Source organism: Balaenoptera musculus, chromosome 6 (assembly GCF_009873245.2).
Source record: "Balaenoptera musculus isolate JJ_BM4_2016_0621 chromosome 6, mBalMus1.pri.v3, whole genome shotgun sequence".
In the NCBI taxonomy this organism is placed as follows: domain Eukaryota; kingdom Metazoa; phylum Chordata; class Mammalia; order Artiodactyla; family Balaenopteridae; genus Balaenoptera; species Balaenoptera musculus.
Genome location: NC_045790.1, coordinates 23,628,472 through 23,654,964, shown reverse-complemented (window position 1 = coordinate 23,654,964; position 26,493 = coordinate 23,628,472). Strand labels below are relative to the sequence as shown.

Below are 26,493 nucleotides of genomic sequence, written 5' to 3'. Positions count from 1 at the left end.
CTACTCCTCACAGCCAGGCTCCTCATCGCTGTCCTCCCCCAGAGGAAATTCCCTCATGTGCTTCTCGGCTGCGTGCATCCGGGTCTCCATGGGGCAGTCCTGGCTCAGAACTGCCTGCAGCAAGAGGCAGGAAGAGAAATCACCGCACATCCTTCACCAGCTTCCCCATCCCTTTCCCCAACTAGCTCATCCAAGTCTAGTGCTGCACAGAAAAGACTCAAGAAACCAGCAAGGGACCCTTGTTCTGCTTCATGTATGTGCATAGGCCGCCCAAGGGACCAAGGTGTAGTCACCCTAGTCAAGACAATCATCTGATATGCTTTTAATTGAATCCTTTCAGCAGTAGTACAGGCTATAGCAGGGAGCCAGCTGAAATCGGCACCACCTCCCACCAGACTTTCACGTCTTCTTTTGCTCCTTTAAGCAGCCTCCACATCCATCCCTAACCCACTCAGACCCTCAGGGTGCTCGTGCTGCGGTAAGAGGAAAGTATCTTATTAACTAAAATCATATGCTGTGGTTCTCTCCCCTGGGGTGTTTGTACTTTAAGAAATGACCTGGTAAGGACAAAGACAGATGGGAGTGAATGAATGAATGAATGAATGAATGTGCCCACTGGAATGCTGTCCATTTTGTGGGCATGATTTGGTAATTCACACTTTGCTAGTAACTACAGCAAATATAAGATGCCTTTGATGATCCCTGACCCCAACACTTTACAAGCTTCCCATTTTCCTCCTGTACTTAGGACCCTTCCTAACTGACCAGTGAAAGAGAGAAAGTGGTTGTGTAGAGAAGGGAAAATAAGGAAGGGCACAAAGGAAAGAGAGAGACGAAAGGGGCATCAGAAAACATGGCAAAGCAGACAGCCTATCAAAGAGGGAGGAAATAAGAGCACGGGATAAAAAGGGATGAGAGACATGGAAAGAAAGAGAAGATTATTATTTTTTCAGCAGTAGTCAGAGCCCCTTACAAGCTTCTCCTCCTTGGCTGGGGGGCTCCTCAGGTAGTAGCAGAGAGGAGCGTAGATGATGTTGATGACCCCGATGATGACCATGAGCCAGGGGAAGCCAATGGCTTGCACAATGGCACCCCCAGTGGATGGGCCTGCGAAGAATAAAGCAAATCTACAAGTATTTATTGAGTCTTGATCACACGGAGGACACCATGCTAGGGGCAGCAGGTGACCCAGGGGATGTCCCAGGGTCAAATATCTCCAGAACCCCAGGAGAATCAGCCTCTTCTACCTGGTAAACAGTAGATAAAGGGAGAGTGGGGTACCAGGTCCTGGTGCTCCCCTATCCCTCCACCAACATACCTATAGCAAAGCCCATGCAAAAAGCCACGTCAGCGATGGCATAGACACTCCCATACACCGGGGCATGGCGCAGGTCCACCAGGTGTCCCATGATGGGCATCATAGAGGAATCCACCATGCCTGTGGTCAGAGCAAGCAGGACATCGCTGTCAGCTCTACCCACAGTCCCCCTCCCTGTCTGTGGCATCCCCCCTCCTCCTCCCCGTTTAGTCCACTGCCTTTACGTGCTGTCTGTCCTCCCCTCAGAACTGACACCCATTCCTACCAGGAGTTATGAGGCCATCTCTCCATACCCCTGCCAGCCGCTCTCCTGCTTCTTCTGCCTTTCTCTCTGATCTGACCCAAAGCCAACATTCAGGGGCTTCTTGTTTCCTTTAAGGGCACTTCTTACCTATGGAAAAGCCAAGCCCTGCATTGGGGCCAATGAGACCAAAAATATTATGAGCCAGAGGAACCTGCAGCAGGAAAGGAGGAAGAGTTCATCAGGAGTCCAGCTAGGTCAGATGGGGGCAGCACAAAAATAAAGAGTTTTCCTACAAAATGCGTTATCAACCAGGTGCTACGTGCCACAGACATTATCTCCGTGCATTCTTATACCTCCTGATGAAAAAGAATCTTTACTTCCGTTTAAAGATATGAAAACTAGATTGGTGCCATTTGGGTTAAATGTCCTATCGAGAATTACAGAACATAAGTGGTTAGATCAAGTGTGAACCTCAGATTTGACTCTATGAAACCATAACAATGGCCCTTTTCTGCTGCAAGGACTCTTCCTCCCCTTCCTCTACCCCCTCCACCCAGACACATACTTCCATCCTCACTCTTCACTGAGTGGAGTTTCCTCTCCTTTCTATTTGCAACATCATCCAGAGGTTTTACTTAAACCCTAATTGGGAGCCAGTGGAGCAAGAAGACAAAAAAGAAATGCCAATAACCAATTACCCATAAGCCAGCAGGGCAGGTGGCGTGCTTTGCATTGCCGCTTCAGCAAGCTTGTGAAACTCATTCTCTTGCCCTCCCCATCCATCCCCCATGGAAGCCTTCTTTTCCTCCTTTGCTGGTTCCTTACCTCCCTCCCTGGGCATCTGTCACCCAAACCTGCTATACCAGCACACTCACCCCTTAGAGGTTTCACATACCATTTAGATGTTAGCGGCTATAAACGATTTTAGGGGTGAATCCTCAAGGGCTATTTCTATTTTATCACTAGTACTGGTTAAAACTCTCTGTGGGCTCACTACATGCCAGACACGGCTGCAGTTGGTGTGGGTAACCCTGTGAGGTGCTATCAGAATCCTCTTTACACAGATGAGGATACTGAATAAAGGGAGGTGACGTAACGAGCTCCAAGTCACACGAGGAGCAAGTGACAAAGCTGGGACTGAACCCGGAGCTTGAGCTCCCGCTGAGGACCTCCAGCCTTTCTTGAGCACTGTATTCAGTGCTTTACAGCCATCTCATTCTCCTTCAAGCCTACGAGGCAAGTGTGCTTCTGATCCTTATGGTGGAGAGGAGAAAATGAAGGCTTAGAGAGCTTGAAGGGGACTCCTGGAAATGGAAGAGCCCTTCTTTCTTTCTTCCTCTACCAAACATTCTGGTACTAGAGATGGAAGCACAGATAATGGTTCCCCTGGTGGCTTATGGGGTCCTGTCAGGGTGAGATGAGTAAATGAAGGCATAAAACACACCATTTTACAGACCCCAGAAATAGATACCACATGTATTGCTTCATGTGCCCATCCATAAAGCCTCAGACCTCTGTCTCCAGCTGCCCCACTGCCCTTTACCTCTCCTTCCCCACCTCCTTTCAACGGGATGACTGGTGGCATCTCCTCCAGTGCTAAATTCGTACCTACACAGAAACAGTCTTTCTGACAATCCTTGCCAAGTCAACCCTCTGTTCATTTCAAAGGAAAGTGGTCTTTAAATGTCTGGATTTCTCTATCTCTCTCTCTCAACAAGACCTTATTATACTTACACAAAGCAAGCTGGTACCTACTACCACCATCCCAATCAGGGAGCACAGCCACCTGGAAGAAAACAGCCATCATTAAACAGTGCAAAGGGGAGAGATCCTTTCCACCTGCCACCCCATCACCAACACACTGGCCAGTCCTACCACCCCTACTTCCAGGAACCCCTTAGGATATGAGAAGATAAACACATCTCTACATGACCAGTTTATGCCCAGGTGAGCCCTTGCCCTGTCCCTTCCTGGCCCCTCATCTCTTCCCTGACTCCACACCTCTTTCCAGTAGAAGCAGATGAGGAGCAATGGGACATATTCTTCCTTCCCTTAGAAGAGGAAGCAGCTGACTCAGAAGGTACTTGCCCCTTGGGGATCATCCTCAAACTTAATTTCTGCTGTTTCCCAATTCAGCCTACCTCTCACCTATTCATATTTTATCTGGTCTTCAGGGTCCATCTCAAAACCCACAAAATATACCAAACTTCTTTCCTTCTCTGATTTCCTATAGCAATGGTTTTTAAACTTATTTTTTAAATCTTTGTGCTGAACTCCAAAGGTAAAATTAAAGGTGTTCCCACTGTAGTGGAGGAACAGAATCCGGACTCATACCTCTTAGCCCCCAACCCTTTCCACTTGGTGGCCTCTGAGGCACACCTGTAGAGCTCCCTGGGGCTCCATGGAATATAGTTTGACAACCACTGCCCCAAGGTATTGCTTTCTTCATACCTGTTCTCTGTGGAATTATTTTCTCTCTTCAACTGCACAACAAACATCTGGAGAGTAAAGGTTGTCTCTCATATATTCACTGCCTCTTCTATAGCAGCCAGCTCAGGACCATCCTTTCTCTACATTGCCCTTACCACCCACCCATCCCCATCCTCCCAGTGGGCAGTTTTTAATCTGTGTGTACTTGTTCTAAATTTTCAACCTCAGAGAAGCTATTACTCATCATCCCAGGTACAGGGAGCCCCTCAGAAGACTCTCCCACCTGACTTTTCCCAGATCTCCAGGCTACATACCGACCCATCTTGTTGGCCAGCACGCCAAAGAGGTTGGTGCCAATGAGGTAGGACACACTGGCAGGCAAGAAAGCTAGACCTGTAGAAAGACACAGGCCCTTACCTTAGAATGTACCCAGCTACTCTAAAACACCTTGTTTCTCACAGGACAGTGAAGTCCCCCTGTTACCTTCAAGGATCCCAAACCACTTTGTTTTGTGGGTTGGAGATCCTTCTGCAAACCCAGAGCAGATGACATAGGGCTCCACACTCTGCTTTCCTCAAGAGCAGGGCTATGTTTAGCTTCAACACATTTAACGTGCTTTTAGCTCCCCTCTTGGACTTCCTGATGAATGGCTTTGATGAGCCATTCTCACGTATAAAATACCCGTGATTATCAGCATAAGAGCATGAGCTTTAGAGAAAGACTTACATACCTCTTAGGAAGTAAAATTCCTGCCTTGCTATTTACCTGCCCTTCTATTGCTCTGACAGTGACTTTTTTTTTTTTTTTTTTTTTGGCCACACCTCAAGGCTTGCGGGATCTTAGTTCCCTGACCAGGGATCGAACCCATACCCCCTGCAGTGGAGGTGCAGAGTCCTAACTACTAGACCACCATGGAATTCCCTCTGACAGTGATTCTGGATAAGTTACTAAACCTTTCTGAGCTTTGGCTTCCACATCTAGGAAAAACAAAGCTGTGATTCTATCATACCAAATTACACTAAGGAGCAAATTAGATAAATGTATGTAAAAGGATTTTGTAAACTGAAGCCCTTATCACATTGTTTTTTTGTGACGGTAGAGTCAGGTACCCTGGAACATGGGCTTTGGTGCTGAGTGCAAACTCTGGCTTGACAACTTGTTAGCTCTGTGACCGTGGGGAATTTACCCTCTCTGAGTCTCATTGATTTGTTCTTTCATTTATTCATTCATGTAGCATTTTTAATGAGCTTTTATTATGTACCAGGTATTCTAGGGACCAGGATTAGAAGGGTGAATAAAATAGACAAAATCCTGGCTTCCAGGGAGCTTACATTCCAAGGGAGGGAGATAGACAATAAACAAATAAATGAAAAAGATAATTTTGACAAGTGATAAGTTCTGTGAAGAAAGTTTAATGTGGCAATATGGAAGAGTGACCAGGAATAAGGGCTAACTTAGATTTAGGGGATCAGGGAAGGCTTCTTTGAGGAGGTAACATTTAAGCTGAGAACTGAATAACCAAAACAGAAGGTTTTTAGCAAGAAAAACAAACAAACATACAAAAACACTTAATGCAAATAGGAAAGCCCATTGAGTAGACAAGTCTAGAGTTCCGCGGAGAGATCCTACGCACAGACATAAGGGTTCAACTAATTGGTTTACCAATTAGTTCTTAAAGCCATGGGAATGGCTGGGATCACCCATGAAAGATCAGAGATAGAAGAATAGATATCCATGGACTGAGCCTTCTGGGACTCCTACCTTTAAAAGTTAACAGACGAGGAGGAGATAGCAAAGGTGATAAGGAGTAGCCAATGAAGTAGGAGGAGATGGAGTCCAGAAGGAAAAAGAAGAAGAAAAGAAAAAAGAAGTTCGACCTCTGAAGGAGCTGGGATGTTTCAACCATAAAGAGAAGGCAGTGGATGTAGGCACAGGTACAGGGAAGTAAGTATATGTAGTGATGAGAACATGCAAGGTCCCTTCTTGTTGCTTCTACTTTCTCAACGACTGGGAGTTGAGGATGATGAAGGTGAAGGGATGAGGGTGTGTAGGAGGTTTGAATGGAGAAGTGTAAACCAGTCCTTTTGGAAAGTAGGAAGAACATAACTAGGGATTTAAAGAAAGATTGTTGGACAGTGTGAAAACCCACTTTAGATTTGTGGCCATAAATATAAGGTGAGACCAACAGCCTACCTAGTGTGTGTTTTCCTACAGCCCCATTTCACTGCTCAGGTGCACGCAAGGAGTAGGCAACCAGATAGGCTTAACCAGAGTTAAGGCTTCCCATGTGACAACCCCAGAGGGAGTGGGTGGGGCAAAGAAATTAACAATGCTTTCAAAAGAGTGACATTAATGATGGACATGGATTCATCATGAGGGACTCCAAGCTGGGTAAAGAAAGAAGAGAGGACATGAGTAGTGAGGGAAACAGAGAAAGAATTGAATGGACTGGTGATCCCAGTGTAGCCAAAATGTGTTAATATAGGGGTATTAGAACACCTGAGCAGGGAATATGTAAGGTGATAACTGCACTGCTTGGAAGTGAAATTTCAGAGAAGCCATGATTAATGGTGAGGTCAAGGTCAATATTATATAAAGGTTTGATTGGTTAAGGTGGAGAGGAGAAGAAGATCATTGCAAGAGAGTAGATTAAGGAATAGGCCAAGATGTTGGTAAGGTTATCCACCTGGATATGGAAGTCACCAAAAGTGGTGAGAGGAATAAAGGTGAAATGAATATGAGCCAGGTGTTGGTGGATTTAATGAATGAGAAGGGATAACTCAGGGGTCAGTAGATAACTGCAATAAAGAAGGGTGGGGTGGTATAATCTAACGACATGATTTTCAAGGGAGTCAGGGCCTTTGAAGGAGAATGAAGAAGACATGATTCAGAAGCAGCGAAAGAAAGCAAAGCCTAAAGGAACATGAACTTCCATCAAGAAGGCTGTGGGAAAATGGTGTTCTCAGAAAACATTCAGGTCTCAGGGCAAGAAGATGAAAGAAGTGTTCAGAGAAAAGAGGCTGAGGGCGTAGGGACAGTTGCTGATGGCAGGGACTTCCACAAGACCCAGGATTTGGGAGGGCAATGGGAGATTGGGTCAGATTAAGAAATCTCTAAAATATGGGAATAATAATAATTCCTACCAGATAGGCTGGTTATAAGGCTTAACTGAGATAATGCAAAGCAACCATTTTGCAAGGCGCCTGGCACAGAATAAGTGCTCTCTGAGCATTGGCCTTAACTATTATCATCATAACCAGTGAGTAACAGGATCAAGACCTGAACCCAGACCTTCTCCCTCCAACTCCAGGTGTTTCCACCACCCCACCAGCAGTGTGGCAGCACAGATGGCTCTGGCATAAAGAACTGCATGGAATGAGTGGTGTGAGTTTCCTTGGGTCTCACCAGCCTCTCTCTGCCTCTCTGTATAGAGAGGAAATAGTGCTGCCTAATAGAAACTGTCATGATGATTACAATTAAACCCAAAGTCAACAATTCACCAGTTACTGGCTGAGGTCTTGTTTGCTTTTAATATTCTCTTCTGTGGGCTGGAGGTGAAACACACCCTAGTGTGTTTGTCTAGTCTATCTGTACAGGTGGCAATCTGTTTCAAACTGTAACCATGTGTTTCTGTTTAATTGCTTTAAAAAAATTTAATAGTGTAGCTACTCAATTGTCTACCTGGTATCTGGAAATGGGCACCTGTAGGAAGCCCACAGGCCTCCTAGATACATCTCCTTGACATCATTTTAAGTGACGTGGGATTTCCTGAATGAGATTTTCCTCAGTCAGTGTGGCTTGTTCTTTAGGATCTGAGTATAGCTTGCAATTCAGTAGCATTTTGTGCAAAAGAGGCGTTCCAGACTATATGTCTACAGACACATATATATTTCACAGCATATCTTCAAGGGGTGGGGAATTACACAGAGCTGTGACTGTCAAAGTGATTTCAACAAAAACAATGATGAAAACAGTCATGATTTTTATTTCCTGACTATATCCTCTATTCCAGGCACTGTGCTAATGCCTTTAGAATACAAAGATCTATTTAACCCTGAAAACAACCAGAAACGTGCCTCCATTTTTACAAATGAAAAAAAGTGGAGTTTGAAGACGTTAAGTAACTTATCCAAGGACACAACCAGTAAGTGGCTGGGTCAGGATTTCAACCCAGGTGGGCTTGTTTCCAAAGCCTGAGCTCTTTCCTCCACTGGGTGAGAGTAGCGGGCACACAACGGGCCACTTGGAGAATGTTCAGTCACAGACTATAAATTGTTCCTCCCAACAACTTGGAGAGGGTTCTGCATTGAAAGCAATATTTTTCAGTGTGGTCGCTAACACCATATCAGCATCACTGGGAAACTCACCAGGAATGCAAACTTCTTTCTGCTGAATTGCTGGATGGGGCCTCGCAATCTGAATTTTAACACACTCTCCAGGTGAGCACATTTGAAATTAGACTTACAGACGCAGAGGGCACTGAGGAGAGTTGTAAGGGATGGTGGAGGGCAAGGCCTTCTCGGTCTCTCACTTACTCTCCTGAGGGCTTTCTACTGCAGCCTCGCCTGCACAAGGCACGGGGTGGCATCAGGCCTGTGAGTTTCCTTGCGTCTCACCAGCCTCTCTCTGCCTCTCTGTACCCTGACAGGAAACAGTGCTGCCTAACAGAAACGGTCAGTATGTTTACAATTAAACCCAAAGTCAGCAATTCACCAGTTACTGGCTGACGGCTGGTTTGCTTGTAATATTTCTGTGGGGTGAAGAAGGGCTGCAGAGAGGCCATTCTGAGCCAAGGTTGGTTGCCCCTCTGCCCCAAGAGCCTGAGCGGCTAGAGCCTGGAGGCAGGGGATGTTTATTTGCACCAAGCACCAACTAACTCAATTAACTGTCATGGTCAGAGGCAGCTGCAGCCCAGAAAAATTCAATTTGGGGCTACGAGTGCAGCTGGGAGCCTTGCTTAGCCTGGTGCCCTAAAAAATTAGATTTAGTGCTTTTCATTGTATATTAAGCTGTATCAGGTTCTTGTCAGTTTCCCCTCTGGCCACTTAAGCCTCTCCTCCCTGCAGTGACTGAGCCATTTGCACGTAACCTTCTCTGTCCCCTTTCCTCAGACTTCCTGGAAAGGTCCAGAGCCTCCTCTCTAAGCTCAGATGAGTCATGAGGACATCTCTCCATGGAGCAGAGGAGGCTAGAGGCCTCCCTCACAGAATAATATACTCCATTAGCACCTTTTTAGAGGTAAAAATATAGCAAAAGGTAATCTGGGGGACAGAGTGGGAAAGAAGAACGTATCAGCAATGGCAATGGTGGTGCCTTGTTAATATTCTACGGGTGCAAAGCTTTGCCACAGATTATGTCATTTATTCCTCAGATTTACCGTCTGAACTAGATAGTATTCTGATGTCCATTTTAGAGATGAGAAAAGTGGTGCTCAGAAAGCTGTGATTTTCACAAGTGTGCACAGCAAATCAATGGAGCAGAAATAAAAACCCAAGGGCTTTCGACCAGAAGTTATTCATCCACCCAGCTAGGTATGTTGCCCCTCCAACACCCGTCAACACCCCCCCAACCCTGCCCTTCTCAGCCTGTTTCTTTTTTTCTTCTTCTTCTCCTTTTTTTTTTTTTTTTAAAGTTGAGAGTTATGTTTTATTGGACAGAAATTTTTAGGACTTCAAGCCCAGGAGGCAGAATCTCAAGTAACCCTGAGGGAACGGCTCCTTGGCCTGCTTCTTGAAGGGACTGCCCACTAAATCAGGCTTGATTCACAGGTGTGGACGGGGAAGGTCATTCTATGAAGGAAGCACACTGTCCTTCCGTGACCCTGAAGACCTGACCCTGATGATGCTTGCCGATTACCCGAGAAAGGGCCCATGGCACGCATCTCTGCCCAAGCCCGAGTTGGGGACCAAGGTCACTTACCTAGCTGCCACTCAGGGGCACACATGGTCTGCATCATCCAGATGGGCAGCGTGGGCTCCAGCATGGCCACCCCCATGTTGGCAAAGCAGAGGGAGCCTGGGGAGATGGTTCAGTGAGCCCCCAAGGCTGCCCAGAAGCTCAGACTCTCCCAGCCCAAAGGGAGGCAATGCCAGCTTACCTGCAGCCACCAGGATAAAAGGGTCTCTGAGAAGTGTGAGGAGCGGAGTCCCCTTGGCACTCTGAGAACATGGACAACAAAAAACTTCCATCTGTACAGTGTATACATCTCTCCTGTTTTCACAGAATCTGAGAGCGCGCAGGCAGGACCTCAGAGACCGTCTACGTCAGCTCCCTTACTGGAGAGACCAGACACCCATGTCATAGAAGAGGAGGTGACTTGCCCAATGTCACAGAGTGAGCTGGTGGCCGCATAGCCCCCGTGTGCAAGGTGGTCACAAAGAGTAGGACAACATATTCCAGACATGATTCCTGCCTTTGAATAACCATCAACCAGATCAGAGTGGACTGTCAGCAAGGCCAACGTTGGACAACAGGTGTCTGGACTCCTGGCCTCGGGCCTCTCCACTAGATCTCGCCAGCACCAATGTTCATCCAGGAAGGACCACCGGCAGAGTGCTGAACCCCAAAGGTGAGCCTAGAGGTAACGACTCAGAAAGCTGCTCAAGCTTTCTGACTGCTTTGTTCTGACCATGTGGAGCTGTACTGGACTGGTGTGGCCGAAGGTGCCTGAACATCTAGATTAAAATGCCAGCTTAAATGTCCAATTATAACATCCCGCACCCCTCAAAAAACTTCATTCCAGATAAACTTAGCATCTACCTTCCTTCCATGCATACAAGCAGGCCCTCAGTTGTCATGGTTATCTTTTCCTAAACTCCCTTCCTTCTCCTTTGCATAGGTCCAAACCTCACCTATTTGTCAAGGTCAAGCTTAAATGGCTCCTTCTTATCCAGCGTTCCCTGACTCAGTAGCTGGAACTTCTCTCGCTTTCAAATTTCCTGAGTACTGTGTCCTAATCTCTGGTGTTTACCACATTCTATCTTGTAATGGATTTAATAGTTTTGATATGATAACCCTCTCTGCATCCACACAGGGTGGATTGCAATATTCAGAGACACTAAAACTAAAAAGATTATGCCCTCTCCCATATATAATTCAAGTAAAGAGACAGATCTAAATCATAAAATGTACATAAAGAAGTCCAATAAACGCTTTGACCCAACAATTTCACTTTTATTTGTTTTTGTTTTTGGCTGCACCATGAGGCTTGTGGAATCTTAGTTCTCTGACCAGGGATTGAACCCGGGCCCTCGGCAGTGAAAGTGTGGAGTCCTAACCACTGGACCGCCGGGGAATTCCTGACAATTTCACTTTTAGAAATTTACTCTAAAGATTACCTCCAACTCTATAACAATGCCTATACACAAGGTTATTCATTACAGCACTATTTGTAGCTGCAAAATACTGGAAACTACCTAAATGCCCAAATATAGAAGAATGAATAAAATATAGTACTGGTATGCCAGCCAGAAAAAAAAAATACTTTTTTGAATACGTAGAACATTACCATCTAAAAATCAAAATTATTCAAAAAGGTACTAAAGGAAAATCATTCCTCTACTTACAACACTTCTGATACCAAATGGGTGGGCTTTTTTTCACACCAAGCAATTCTCCAATTCTCTGTGAACCAACTGGGTGTCCCTAAAGTTTAATTCAATTCTGACACTAATTACTTGGAGCTAGCACAGACCCCACAAGATTGCCCCCCACTTCAGACACCAATCACAAGTAGTACGCCCCTAGGATACCAACACTACCATCTGACTTGGCTACAAAATCAAGGTCCTTAGATCAAACTTTCCCCTATTGTCTGTACTCTCTTATCTTTCTTCATGACTTGGTATAGATTTCCCAGAGCCATCTCTGTCTTAGAGTCAGACAAATACCAACTCTGATATTTAACTGCTACAGAATGACAGTCTGTAAGGATGCTTTGGGGGGAGAGATTGTTTGGATGGCCTCCAAGGTCTTCTTTAGCTCTGAGATATTATAACTATAAATACTCAGGTCCCAATGTCATTGTCATCCTGGTTCTGAGTTATTATGTATAACTCAGTAAGGTTTCTTTGATTCTTTATAAGGCCCTTCCTCCATCTTGGTCCAACATCAAGCCAGACTCCTTCCCCATCCCTCATGCTATCCTAAACATGACCCTATTGGGAATCCAGTACAGTTCTTGCTTTCTCCAACTCCACTCCCCTTTCTTCTTATGGTTTGACAGGGATGGTCTAGGCAGGCCTGGGTCACTGCACTTATCCATTCTATCACTCTCTTGGCAATGGAGCTTGGTATCCACTTACCTCAGGAGAGACTTTGGAAGGCTGTAGGATGCAAAGCTGGAGTGCTAAGAAAGGAAGAGGGAGTGAGAAATAGTTCAGTGTGTCCACTTATTAGTTGGAGGATACAATAACAGCCACATTGTTAGCACCCTACCCCTTGCAGATCTAATTTCCTGAGCTTCCTCCCTCTCTCTTACAATGGGGCAGTCCTTGATCCACCCAAATATGTCACCACGGACACCACAGCATGATGCATTCCCAACCTGACCTGGACTCTCGCCTGTCTGGTGTCCTCTTATGGTGACTTACCTCCATCCAGTAGTGCCAGGAAGGCCAAGATGAGGAAGGGTACAATCTTCCCCAAAAATACATAAGTCACACTTCCAAAGGGAGCTCCCACTAGAAAAGCAAAACAGGCATGGATTCCAGAGATGGGGGGCTGATTCCCAGCCAGCATGACTTGTCCTCCTATACCCAGTGAGCATTTCTTGAGGGCCTGCTAGGGGCTGAGCTCCACATGAGGACATGAGGTTTTGAGGATTCAGAGATGAAGAAGACCTACTTCCAAGGGGCTCACTTTCTCGTGGAAGAAATGTGTGTGTGGGCGTGGGGGAACCCAAATAATTATAACATGGTGAAAAGTAAATGTTCCATCCACAAAATGTTATGTAATCACAGTAGAGTGAGTTCAGGTGGCCACAGGGGCTTTGTCAACTGGGTAATACTGGTGGGGGAGAAGCACGTGTGAAGAACACAGAGGTGTCAGAAAAGAGAGTGTGGATAGAGCAGAAATAGAAGAAAGTCCCTGTTACTAGAATAGGAGTATTTGGGAGATGAGGAGAGGTGGGGAAGGTTGAGACCAAATAGCCAAGGGCCCTGTATATCCAGATAAGTACAAGTATAAGGCACGTACTTGGCCTTGTGGGCTAGGGAGAAACATGAGTGCTTTGTGGCAGGGGAGAAACACCACCAGCTCTGGGCATAGGAAGCTTCTTCTGGCGGCACCTTGGAGGGAGGAGGCAACGTGCAGATCGGGCAGGAGGCTGGTGCCTTGTTCCAGCTGAGACGTGATGAGGAGCTGGACTTGAGTAAGTGGCTTAGGAGGGTATAATAGGCTTATTCATTTGGGAGTGAGAGGTGATAAAGGAGACAAGGATGCACCAAAGTTTTAGCTTGGGTGTTTGGGGAGGTGGATACTAACGAAGAGAGGGCTTTGGTTCCCTCTCCTCACCATGGTGGTAGAGAGCAGGGTATGGGCCAGGGAAGAGATTTTTGGTGTTTTCTTCTCAGTCAGCTAGAAAATTCCTAGAGGGCAGGAACCATGTCTGAGGCTTCTGACCTGTATCCCCTCTGTGCCAGCATTGTGCTTGGCACACAATATGTACTCAGTAAAAGTGTGTGGCTTGTTGGACTAGTCAATTAAACCAGACTTTGGATGAAACTCAGAGAAAGTATAAGCTTATGGTTTGGAGCTTGGGATTCAATCCCAGAAAATCTGAGTCTGTATCCTTGCTCTGGCATTTCCTGGCCATGTGACCTTGGATGGCTATGAACGTTTCTTATCCTCGTCTGTGTAATAGGGACGATCATTCCTCCTTTACAGTGTGGTAGTGCGGAATAAAAGAGATTATGTATACATTTAGCACAGAACCTGACAAAGAGCACGTTCTCATGTTGAAAGCGCGGGCCACGTACGGAAGCAGAGGTAAGGCGGCGGCTACTAGCAGGCAGATATTCACTCCCTTGAATAGAGTAGGTTTCTGGACCATTCCCAGGCCCTTATGGGCTGTTCAGCTTCCCAAGGGGAAAGAGATTCTGCTTTTCCTGTTCAGAAGGCCTCAAAACATGGTTGGACAGAGAAGGAAGAAAAATGCTGTCTTCCATGACCTTAGAAACACCTGCCTCCTGGGGCTGTCTCCAGAGAGTCTGCTGTACCTCACCCTCCTGAACCCAGACCTGGGGCCAGTGCCACTTACCTAGCACTCCCAAGGCCAGGCCCCCCAAGGCAATTCCCATGGCCTGCCCTCTCTCACAGTCATCAGTGTAGACACTTGCCAGCATCCCAAGACCTGAAAGGAGAGAGGCAGGTAGAGTTAGCATAGTCTCTGCCTCTCTCACTGAGTCCTTGGTCTTGCCCCTATTATATCTTCAGGGGTCGTCTTAGCTAGAGTTTCAGTTTTTGGGGTTTTATAGAACCTAACCCATAGTATTTTGCAAATACTGCCTCCCACAAGTCCCCCAAATGCCCACCTTGCTCACTCCTTCTGTTCAGAATATCACTGGAAGCGCAAAAGTCTCTGGGAAGGGTAATGCAGAATACCATTGTCCAGTGATCCTGCATTTCATATTATTTTATCATTTCCTAGTACATTTCCCTGAATCCATGGATATGGAGTAGGCCAAGGAAGGGAAAACCTATGGACACAGAGCACTGCTCTATTCGATGGGGATGCCCAAAGAAGAGTATGAAAGCACTTGGGAAAGAGTGTGGGCTGGGCTCTTATGCCCATTTACTCATGTGTAAAATGTCATAAAATCTCTGCTTCATAGGATTACATTAAATATTGTATTTGATAGTACTTTGCAAACTGTGATGGTATTACCAATAGTATTAACTTTACTATTTCTATAAAATGGTAAGAGGGGGACAGAGAAAAGACCATAGAGTGCCATTAAATAAAAACCTGGCATACTTCACAGTTTTACCTTGGGCTTGGTCTGACCTGAGCTAGCAGCATCTAAATATTATCAAAGAGAATTATGTCACGCTTAGGGATTTATAGGCACTACCAGCAACTCTACAATTATCTTGTTTTTAAATCACAATTTCCGCAACTATGCAGAGATACATATCACAATTTATGCAACAATCACAACTATGATGATATTTTCCTTAATTTCTTCATATAAATCTTATAGGGTCTGATGGTAGTAAGAGATGGTGAGAGATGTGTGTGTGTGTGTGTGTGTGTGTGTGTGTGTGCAAGATGTCGGCATTACCTGCAACAGATGAAAATGAAGATCCAATGCCTTGAAGAGTTCGGGCCACAAAGAGCAGGGTATAGGTACCAGAAAAAGCAAACACTGGGCAAAGAGAATAGCAAGAATGTTCCAGTTAGCAAAAATGCCTTTGATTCCCTGGCCACCAGAAAATGGACTCATGATACCATAGACATGAGCCATTATGTGTATGTTTTAATAAAGCATGATCACTGCTCCCTGTTCTCGGAGTTGTCTTTCTAATCCTTCCCCCTTAATTAGGATTGCATTTTACTTGGCATGAAGACAGAGAAACCAAAGCATAAACCGATTCACCACACAGTGGATGGAAGGCTGAGTGTCCACATTTCCTGCTTAAAACCCAACATCCTGTCCACTGGAGTCAGGGCTGTGCATGAAACCCAATGCTCTGGGCTGAGAACTGGTCCCTGGACCCTACTTCTGGATCCTCTATATGCAACACCCAGATTTGATCTTTGCCATTGTTGGGTCCCATTGGGTCATCTGGAGTGTGGGACCAAAGCTATGTGTACTTGAAGGACCATTGGTACTGTGTAGAAAATAATATCTTGTAATCCAATCAGATCCTTCCCCTTATTATGGAGGATCTTTTAGCCAAATCAGATCAGTGAGTATTTATTAAGTACTACTGACCATGCAGCTGTGCTGGACTCTGTAGCAGATGTGAAATAAAGAGAATATCCAGTTCAAGCCCTTGAAGAGATTCAGTCTACTAGAGACTAACATACACGAAACTGAGAACCAAACAGGAATATGTTATCAACAACTAAATTACAGGGCATTGGCAGTAAGGTTGGTGGGTCCAGACATGTCTCACCTCCAATTCCAGGACAACACCACAGAAAGAGAGAAGGCTCCCTCCCAAAGTGTCTGAATCAGCATAATCTGAATGCTTTTGCCCATTCATTAGATGTCTTTGGTTGTGTTTATAATCTTCTCCCATTACTTCCCTACATGAGAACACCGTCTCCCAAACATGCAAATGATTGGTCTCTCCTGGCCAGGCCTCCAATGCTTTCTCCTAGGCTTTCTGATTTCCACTCTGTTCAAGGTCTGCTACCCCTATGTCCTTTGAGAATGGTGTGACCAACTCATCTCTGTTGGCCCAGGACCTTTGTGGGTTTAAAATCAAAAGTCTCACATCCCAGGAAGCCCCTCAATCCCAGGCAAACTAGGATGGTTGATCCCCCTATTTAGGAAGACCAGAGTAATTTCTTTTTCACTTTGTGCCCCAACATGGGCCACCATTTAGCTCCTAATTACATTAAGCATGTTTCCCAGCTGGGGGCCCTTCGGGGGAGTGATGGGCATCAGCAACCTCATTTTAGTATTTAAAAACCCTGAAGGAATGCTACATAGGATCCCCTAAACATCAAACGTTTGCTAGAGTTAGGCTAACTCAGTGTAGCAACACTAGTTATGGCATGGAAACGATAATTATTATTTAATACATACAGTTCGGTAGATAAGAAAAGCTTTCAAAACATGAGTTCTTGGATTTCCCTGGTGGCACAGTGGTTAAGAATCTGCCTGCTAATGCAAGGGACACGGGTTCGATCCCTTGTCCGGGTAGATCCTACATGACACGGAGCAACTAAGCCCGTGTGCCACAACTAATGAGCCTGTGCTCTAGAGCCCGCGAGCCACACTACTGAGCCCACGTGCCACAACTACTGAAGCCCGCGTGCCTAGAGCCCATGCTCCACAAGAGAAGCCACCGCAATGAGAAGCCCGCGCACCACAACGAAGAGTAGCCCCCCTCACCGCAACTAGAGAAAGCCTGTGCACAGCAATGAAGACCCAACGCAGCCAAAAATAAATAAATAAATTTTAAAAAATCAGTTCTTGACAGAGAATCAGGAAAGGACCTTATGCTAAAAAGTTTGGGATCCACTAGGACACTGCATTACCTTACTTTGCAGGGTGTTTGTCATGGCTCCCAGGCAAGCATTAAGAACTCCTGGGTAGACAGAGCCATGTCTTTTCATTCTTTATGTTCCCTCAGTGACTTTTCAACTCAGTGACTTTTCACCATCACCATCAAGGCATCATGTGTGTGTACCATAAAGTTTTGTGAAATGAACTATGTCTCATTTGATGAAATAGAGCGTCTTACTAGTTTTTAACTTACTGTTTGGCATAGGTTGAGCTCCTAGAAGTTCAATAAAGATTTCTAACTTTAATTTCTTCATTTTCTTTGATTCAACTAGAATGTCACAAGTAAGCTGAAGTTCTCAGACAGAACTTCATACATTGAGCTCCTGCACTTTGCACCTTCCAGCCCTGAATGCAACAAATTCCTGTTCAGTATTGGTTGACAGGAGTCAAGTCCTATGCTGGAAGGGAAGAAAATTTGAGAAAGAGCAATAGAAAAAGTAGAAAAGTATCAGAAAGGTAATAAGAAAAACAAGAGGGAGAAGGTATGTTATTCGGAGCAGAGAGGCAGCAGGATGCCTTCCCCTTTATTAAACTCTCCCCCCCACAACTCCACATTCATTTTTTTCTTATTTTCTCAGGGTCAATTTCCAGATGTATTTTATTTCACTTACTGTTCTTATTCCATCTCTATTTTATTGGGAACAGTTATCTGATACTGGGTAGACTATTTGTCTTTCTCTTTCTTGTTTCCTTAGCAAATTTATTTTCCAAAGCTATAATCTTTAATGGCCTTCCTTGAAGGGAGTAAACTTTTATGGAATTTTCCAGTTGCTACTGCCCAATTTAGATTCTTTGTTAGTTGCCCTTTACCTTTACATATCAAAATACTATGACCTCTTTTCAAAGATGGGAGGTTTGGGGCTTCCCTGGTGGCGCAGTGGTTAAGAATCTGCCTGCCAATGCGGGAGACACGGGTTCCAGCCCTGGTCCAGGAAGACCCCACACGCCACGGAGCAACTAAGCCCGTGCGCCGCAACTACTGAGCCTGCACTCTAGAGCCCGCGAGCCACAACTACTGAGCCTGTGTGCCGCAACTACTGAAGCCCCCGTGCCTAGAGCCCATGCTCCGCAACAAGAGAAGTCACCGCAATGAGAAGCCTGTACACCACAACAAGGAGTAGTCCTCGCCCTCCGCAACTAGAGAAAGCCCGTGCGCAGCGACAAAGACCCGACGCAGCCAAAAATAAATAAATAAATAAATTTATTTTTTAAAAAAAGATGGGAGGTTTGTACTAAACTCATTCAAGGGATTACTGATAGATACACATACACATTATAGCATACAAATTAAAACAGCCTTCACAATTTTCCAGAGCTGAAGGAAGTGAATTATCTGTTCTTTTATAGCATGATATACAAAGGCCAACTAGACTGAGTTGCCTCTACTGCTCTAGTCCCCATAACGAAAACTGTAAAGTATTTAAATCAGTGTCATAGGTCACTTAGTCAGATGACTAATTAGCTAACTTGACCCTGCTCTCTTCCTGGTAATGCATGTGATAAAATCAAAGTTAATCAATGAAGTGAAGAAAAGAGGTAGCAAATTACTTACTAACTGTGGAGATAAACATGATAACAAAGCCAGCAAACATGGGAATGTGATATCCAATCCTAAAAGGGAATTTAAAAAAAGATACAATTCCAATAGGCATCCGTATACTTGCACTATATTTTTTCATGTAATTGGGGACAAAAGTGCAGTTATTTGAGTTCATGGCAAAACATGTCTCTGAATGCAGGTATAGAGATGGAATATGACATGTGAATGCATATAAACAAACATGCAAATTTGCCTGTCGGCCAGGGCCCAAATCCTCTTTCCCAGAAAAGATAAATAACCTAGTCAGAAGGCATATCTTTCTGAAACATGAGGATAATCCCAAACACAAGCACTAAGAAGCCAGTGCTCTATCCTGCAAGAGGCCTGTCCTATTTCTACCCTTACCCCATTCAAGCCATGTTCCAGGGCACTGAAATAATACCAGTAGTATACTTCTGTTCTCTGGTTCTCTTCTTGGTACTCAGTAGTCATTACATCACTAAGAAAATCTGAAGCCCAAGTCATTTTATCAATATCATGTTATCTTTCCCAAACAGCTGACCACCCTGGGGTGCAGACAAGTGAGTTTTCCTTCTTTATCCCTTCTAACCACCTTTATGATACCTCAGCCCATTCTCTTGTTTCTGAGCCCCTGAGTACCCTGTGGGGCACTGTACCCATTGAGATACCTGTTGGTGAGAGGCCCCACGAATGGGTTGACCAGGAGTTGCATCAGAGCCTTGGAAGCAAACAGAAGCCCGACCCATATGTTCTCTTCCTTCAAGAACTCTGTGCCTCGAAAGCAGTTGTTTTCATGGGCTGGGATGGCTTCGGTGACCGGAGCGGGGATGGTGCCGGAAGTGTCACTTGTCCATGCTATGCCACTGGGCACACTTTCTTCGATAGCCAAGGTGTTGTTTTCAAAGAAGGGGAAGATGGTGGAAAAGGCAGAAGTGAGGGCAGGCTGGGAAGCTGTGGTGGGCCCAGGGTACAGAGAAGTGTTGACTTTGAACTCTGTGGCATATAGGTAGGTGGGCACAATGGGCACTGAAAGTTAAGAAGAACAAGTAATGAGGGCTAAGGACAGGCTGTCTTCTGACTGCTAGTCAGTTCAGGGACATTACCATGAGGTCCAGACTCATGCTCAGGAAGGCATCTAAGTGACATGATCTGAAGCCTACTCAAAGACTGCGCCTGCCCGAGTTACCCTATTAGCTCAAGTACCTGAATTCCAACCATCATACAGTTGGTCCTCATTATTCATGGATTCCATATTGGCTAATTCGTCTACTGGCTAACGTTTGTAATCACAAAAATCAATGCTCACAAAGCCATCACGGGTTTTCTCAGACATACATGCAGAGAGTGTGGAAAACAGAGTCACCAGATGCTCACTTTTGCAGCTGAGGTTGAACAAGGTGGGCTCTGCCTTCTTGTTTCACTCTCACACAGAGATGCAGAGCATGGGGTGGGGAAGGGCAGCGAGGTGCAAGAAACCCCAGCTCTGGGGCCAGTTGGGCACAGCCTGAATCCCAACTCAGCACCTGTTAGTGTGGTGGCCTCAGGCAAGTCACTTAACACCTCTGAAGTTCGTTTTCTCTTTTGTAAAGAAAATACTATCTACCAGGATGTGTTGTTTTTAAGATTTAAGATTATAATCTATACAGTGTGTGTTCCCGCACACACACACACATATGTATGGGGGGGGGGCGGGGGGGGCGTGTGTGTATTTCCCCGAGGAGAAATTATTTAGTATGGACTAAATCCAGTGTTCACAGAAACTTTATAGAGCATAACACCATGAATAATAAGAACTGACTGTATTGGATTTATAATTTGTTTCAGGAAGATTCTTGTTTAAAACCATATATTTTACCCAGAAGGGGAAACATGTTGGCGCCCATTTATATACCAGCACAACTGAATGTAAAAATGAATAGACTACCAACTAAAAAAGAAGGACTGGGAGGGAATGCACCACAGGAAAGGTAGGTTTGGATAAGAAGTTGGATATCCATATAAAGTGTGTTATTTTGACAGAGCAGACAAAGGCAACACGGTGGGAAGACGCTCACTAACCCAGAGGGCACTTGGAGTCCTTAGCACCTTAGGAAGAGAGTATGGGGAGGAAGAAAAGTATTGCCAGTTCTGGCTCTGGGTCAGCCCCTTTGATCTGGTCAGATGCTCTCTGAACCTCCTTCTCTTTGAACCTCTGGGGTCTTTCAGCAAAGGTTGGCAAGCTTCAGACTCCCATTTCCTGCCATTTCTTCCAATCCCCAGCAATCTTTGTGTTTTCAAGCACAAAAAGAAAAATTCTCCAGTCCGTTCACTGCTGAATTCTAACAGGGTATGTGCTGTCCTCTGGGAACCGGAGCAAATTAACCCCCAGCACCAAGCCCCCCAAACGTACCCACCACAGTGAGCAGCATGTTGTCCAGGAGCAGAGCAACAAACACCACCAGCAACACCAGCTTCCGGGACTCTCTCCCCTTCTTCAGCAACCACTGAGGAACGTCCAAAGCTGCCCTGAGCATGCTGAGGGCTGTGCCAGGGGTGGCTTCTCTGCCAGATTTTTAGGGAGGATCTGGGAGAAATTCTGCCCAGACAAGTGAAACTCACTATTAAAATGAGAAGTACAAAGAGTTGCACGTGATAGGATGGTATTTTTGTTTGTTTTTGGTTTTTCTATATTTTATTGAAGTATAGTTGATTTACAATGCTCTGTTGATTTCTGCTGTACAGCAAAGTGATTCAGGTACACATATATATATTCCTTTTCATACTCTTTTCCATTATGGTTTATCACAGGATATTGCATATAGTTCCCTGTGCTATACAGTAGGACCTTGTTGTTTATCCATATTATATATACTAGTTTGCATCTGCTAATCCCAAACTCCCAGTGATAGGATGGTATCTGAACCTTTTCCATGCCTGTGTCTCTGTTACTTCTTATACATCCGAATAATTCTACCTCGTTCTCAGAATGCCTTCCAAGGAAGCGTTGCTGACCGGCTTTTTATATCTGAAATTCTACCTCACACATTAAGCAAGTTCTACAGAGATCACCTAGCTCTATATTTCTCAAACATCAGACATTTGCCCATCACCTCAGTAGTTTATGTCATATCTGAGGACTACCTGTATTGTTATTTACTTAATCTTTTCCTTTAAATCCACTCTTTTTAAAAACTGAAATACTATCGTTTAAAAAGATAACTTTATGTGCTATGCCAAAAAAATAACTGTCTCTGTCTATGTACCACCCCAAAATAGCCCATGTGCCACAAGTGTTACCTGTGCTGCCCACTGAGAAACACTGAGCTAGACCAAGGCTTTCATCTCACAGATGAGAAATCTGAGCTTCAAGAAGCTAAGAGACGTGTCTCAGGTCTCACAATCAGTGTCAAACTAGAACAAAATCCCGAGTTTTTTTTTAACTTGCAGGAATGTTCCCCCCCATCTTCCCTTGCTCTATGGTACTAGAAACACACCTATTCTTTTGTTTAAGCTATAAACCCCTGCTCAGAAAGGTGTGCTACTCTGTGTAAGTAAAATACTAACTTTGATGATTCGTTTTCTACTTAGGATTTCATGCCATTAGTCAGCATTAAGCCAGAGTACTTTGTTAAACTTCAGGTAATAACAGTTGCTGGGAAGAATTTCATTTTCTTTTATGTTGTTTCTGTTGTAGTATCAACAATTCCAATCTCATAAATTTTAAAATAGATTACTGTCATGAAACATATCAGGCTCTAAAAAATGTATACCCTTTGATTTGGAACCTATATTAAGGAAATAATCAGAAATGCAGCCAAAGATTTATGTGTAAAATTAATAACTGTTGAATTATTTATGTTAGTGATATATTTTAAATGTATCATAAAAATGATACATTTTAATGGTGGAATATAAGTAGCTCTTAAAAACAATATTTTCAAATAATTTTGATGACTTAGAAAATACTCTTAATATGTTAAGAAAAAAAAGATATTAGATTGTATCTACAGCTTGACCTCAATTATATAAAAAATAAATATACTGCACCATTTTAAAAGACTAGACTAGAAAGGTACACCCACAAGTGTCAGCTATTATAATCAATGACAAATTATCTTCTTTCTCCTTTTCTGTAATTTTGAGTTATTCTACAATTATTCTATAATTAACTACTTTCATAATACAGGAACTAAATAATTTTAAATGATTATCATTGGGGTTCAATATCAGCCTCAAATGTTGGAAGTATCCCAGCACTGAGCTACTCTGTTTTAAGGCAAGGGCTGGAAGAAGAACACCATCCACACTACAGTTCCAAGTGACCAAGGGGTGCCCATGGAACCAAATTTCCAGATCAGTTTTAACCAGAAAATGCATGCAAATCATTTAAGACCCTTCATTTCTCTCTATATAAGGAAAAGCTATATCTAAATACAAACTGAGTTAGGATATATAAGAAATGCATACATAAGAATATAAGAAGAGATTAAAAGAAAAGCAATGGAAAACTAAAAGATGTAAAATGAAATAAAATAAGTTCTCTGAGGACAGACCAAAAATATTCAAGCAAACAAAACCAAACCAAAACAACAAACCAAACGAAACCAGGAATCTGTCAACAAATCAGTAGTAAACTTTAAAGTCATAATTCTGTTTTGAGAGAAACAAATTACAAGGAAGGATTGAATCTGTCCAGAGAGAAAAACATCTTACCTTAGAGCTCACCTTGTACAAGGTACTCAGTGAGGTATTGGCAGCTGTTAGCAGTTCAGCCAGGACAGGTCTCTGAAAGTGGATGTGCTGATGGATTTATTGCCACCTGCTATCTGGGGATGTCATGTGTACCTTTTGTCCACAAAGATTTAATTGGAACCTTAGCTCCCTGCATCACAGGCAGGAAAGCAGCACTGAAGAGGATAAAGAGAGGGGAGAAATTATCCTAAATAAAGACGAACTGGGCTACATCGTTTTTCATTCATGCTTATCTATCATCAAACACATTAACGTTTGTCTGGGTCTGAATACAAACTGGAAGACACAAGGGAACAAGGGTACGGTTCCTCTCTCTTGTTACTTAGTCAAAGAGGCTCCACGTACCCAACTGCTTTCGGGAAAGAAACAAATCTTACAACACCTGCAGGACCAAAAACAAAAGAAAAACAAAAAACAAACAAATGAAAAAAACTATGCATATTGTTCTCAAGTATAAAAACCCAACACCTATGGGTCTCTGTGGAAGCACAGATTGCGCACTTCCATCTTTATATCCCAATACTAGCTCAAAGCCTGGCACGTGGAAGTCTCCAGTAAATATTTCTTGTATGAATGACTGGATGGATGGTTACATGAGAGAGTATGGCTCATTGTGGAATCTTCGAGTGGCCCTATAGATCTATACTCTTATGACATTAAGAATCATCAGTGGGGCAAAGAACATAAATAATTTACAAAAGAGCAAATGGAACTATTGAGCAGAGTAGCAGTGGAGATTTCCTAACTGTGGAATTTGTAGCCCCTCCTAATTGTCTTAATTAACTTGGGAACTTTCAAGTTCAGGCTTAAAAAAAAAAAAAAGGAAAGCGATTTAAAGGAACCCTGGAAAGAGAAATAGGAAGGAAGCAATAGAAATAGGAGGGGAGTGTATGAGTTTGCTATTGCTGATATGACAAATTACCACAAACTTAAAGGCTTATAACAACACAAATCTTAGAGTTCTGGAGGTCAGAATTCCAAAATAGATCTTATTGGGCTAAAACTCAAGGAGTTGGCAGAGGTGCAATTCTTCTGGAGACTCTAGGAGAGAATCTGTTACCTTGTCTTTTCCAGCCTCTAGAGGTCACCTTCATTTCTTGGCTCAGGGTTCCCTTCCACCTTCAAAGTCAGCAGCACAGCATTAATTGTCTCTCTCTCTCTCTCTTCCACTTAACTTTCTTTCACTCTCTCTCTTAGCCTCTTGTCTCCCTCCTTCACTTAAAAGAACTCATGTGATGACATTGGCTCATTCAGATAATCCAAGATAATCTCCCCATCTCAAGATCCTGAACTTAATCACATCTGCAAAGGCCCATTACCATGTAAGGTAACATATTCACAGGTTCCAAGAATATGGTGTGGACATCTCGGGGGGAGGGAGGGTCATTATTCTGCCTACTGCAGGGAGCACGGCATACGGGCTCCCTTTCACTCCTGTTGCCTGAGCCTCTCTGAAAAGAGGGCATTAGGGCCAAAAGATAGAGGAGCGTATTAATAATAAAGACATTTACAAGATTCTGGGCATAAGGCAGTGTCATGCCGGAGCCCAGATGACACTTCTACCATGATGCCCTCCAGCCTAAGTACAGCTTTGGTACTCTGAGGTCTCAAGGCAGCCACGAGCAAAGCAAAGCTGTGTGTAGACAGCATTAGCAGAAAAGAGCTCGTGCTGAGCACCTCCACAGGGAAGAATAAACTGTTTTGAGAGACCACCAAACTGCAAATGCCCCATAGAGTTGGAAAACCATGGTTTAGAGCAGCGGTCCCCAACCTTTTTGGCACCAGGGACCGGTTTCATGGAAGACAATTTTTCCAGGGACGGGGCTGGGTGGGGGAGGGGAGATGGTGTTGGGATGATTCAAGCACATTACATTTATTGTACACTTTATTTCTATTATTATTACATCGTAATATACAATGAAATAATTATACAACTCACCATAATGCTGACAGAAGGCAGAGTTCAGGTGGTAATGCGAGCGATGGGGCGCGGCTATAAATACAGATGAAGCTTCACTCACTTGCCCCTGCTCACCTCCTGCTGTGCAGTCCAGTTCCTAACAGGCCACAGACCGGTACTGGTCCGTGGCCCAGGGGTTGGGGACCCCTGGTTTAGAGGAGCTGAGGGCCTGAGAGACCATGTACTGGCTAAGAATCATCATACTTTGAGCATTAATAGAAATCATAGCACCAATAATAATAGCTATCATTTATTGAGCCCCCCACTACATAGCAGACATGTTTCTACTATATGCATATATTATACATTATATATATTTCAGTTAACTGTAACCATGCTAGTATTCACAGGCTAGCCAAGTTTGGAGTGTTCTCATAAATGCCCATCACTGTTAATAATCACAGTGTTGTCTATCAAACAGAAATGAGGTCTTGGGACTTCCCTGGTGATCCGGTGGCTGAGACTCTGCGTTCCCAATGCAGGGGGCCCAGGTTCAATCCCTGGTCAGGGAACTAGATCCCGCATGCCGCAACTAAGAGTTCTCATGCTGCAACTAAAGATCCTGCATGCCACCATGAAGATCCCGTGTGCCACGACTAAGACCCAGTGCAGCCAAATAAATAAATAAATATTTTTTTAAAAAAAGAAAAAAGAAATGAGCCCTTATCTTCCTCCTGTTTTATTTTCTAATGTTAAAAAATAAATAAATAAATAAGGACTTCCCTGGCTGTCCAATGGTTAAAACTCCAGGCTTCCACTTAGGCGGGGGTGGGGGTTCGATCCCTGCTTGGGGAACTAAGATCCTACATGCTGTGCGGCGCAGCCAGGAAAATTTTTTAAAAAGCTGGTGTGAATATGGGGAAATGTAAATTCATATACACTATTAGTGTGCAAATAGAAATAATTCTTTTAGAAAGCAATTTGGCTTTCTATCTCTTGTCTTTCTTTTTTTCTTCCCTTTGGAAGAAGTTCTTTTTTTTTTTTAATTAACATATAGTTAATTTACAA

At 44.1% G+C, this 26,493-nt stretch overlaps 1 protein-coding gene across 2 annotated transcripts; it reads right to left on the bottom strand.

The window, feature by feature from the left end:
* On the bottom strand, positions 1-21,307 carry SLC18A1 (solute carrier family 18 member A1). 2 transcript variants are annotated; one of them, XM_036856190.1, is made up of 15 exons: positions 21,184-21,307; positions 19,463-19,820; positions 18,786-18,844; positions 15,275-15,358; positions 14,251-14,343; positions 12,584-12,673; positions 12,296-12,339; positions 10,090-10,150; positions 9,912-10,007; positions 4,307-4,385; positions 3,297-3,348; positions 1,710-1,773; positions 1,319-1,438; positions 974-1,107; positions 1-114 (listed from the first exon to the last, which is right to left on the bottom strand). In XM_036856190.1, exons 1-15 carry the CDS (start codon positions 21,305-21,307, stop codon positions 1-3), a joined length of 1,572 nt encoding a protein of 523 aa, XP_036712085.1. The 2 variants fall into 2 exon arrangements, with proteins under 2 accessions (XP_036712085.1, XP_036712086.1); XM_036856191.1 differs by lacking the exon at positions 9,912-10,007.
* Between the last annotated feature and the right edge of the window lie 5,186 nt (positions 21,308-26,493).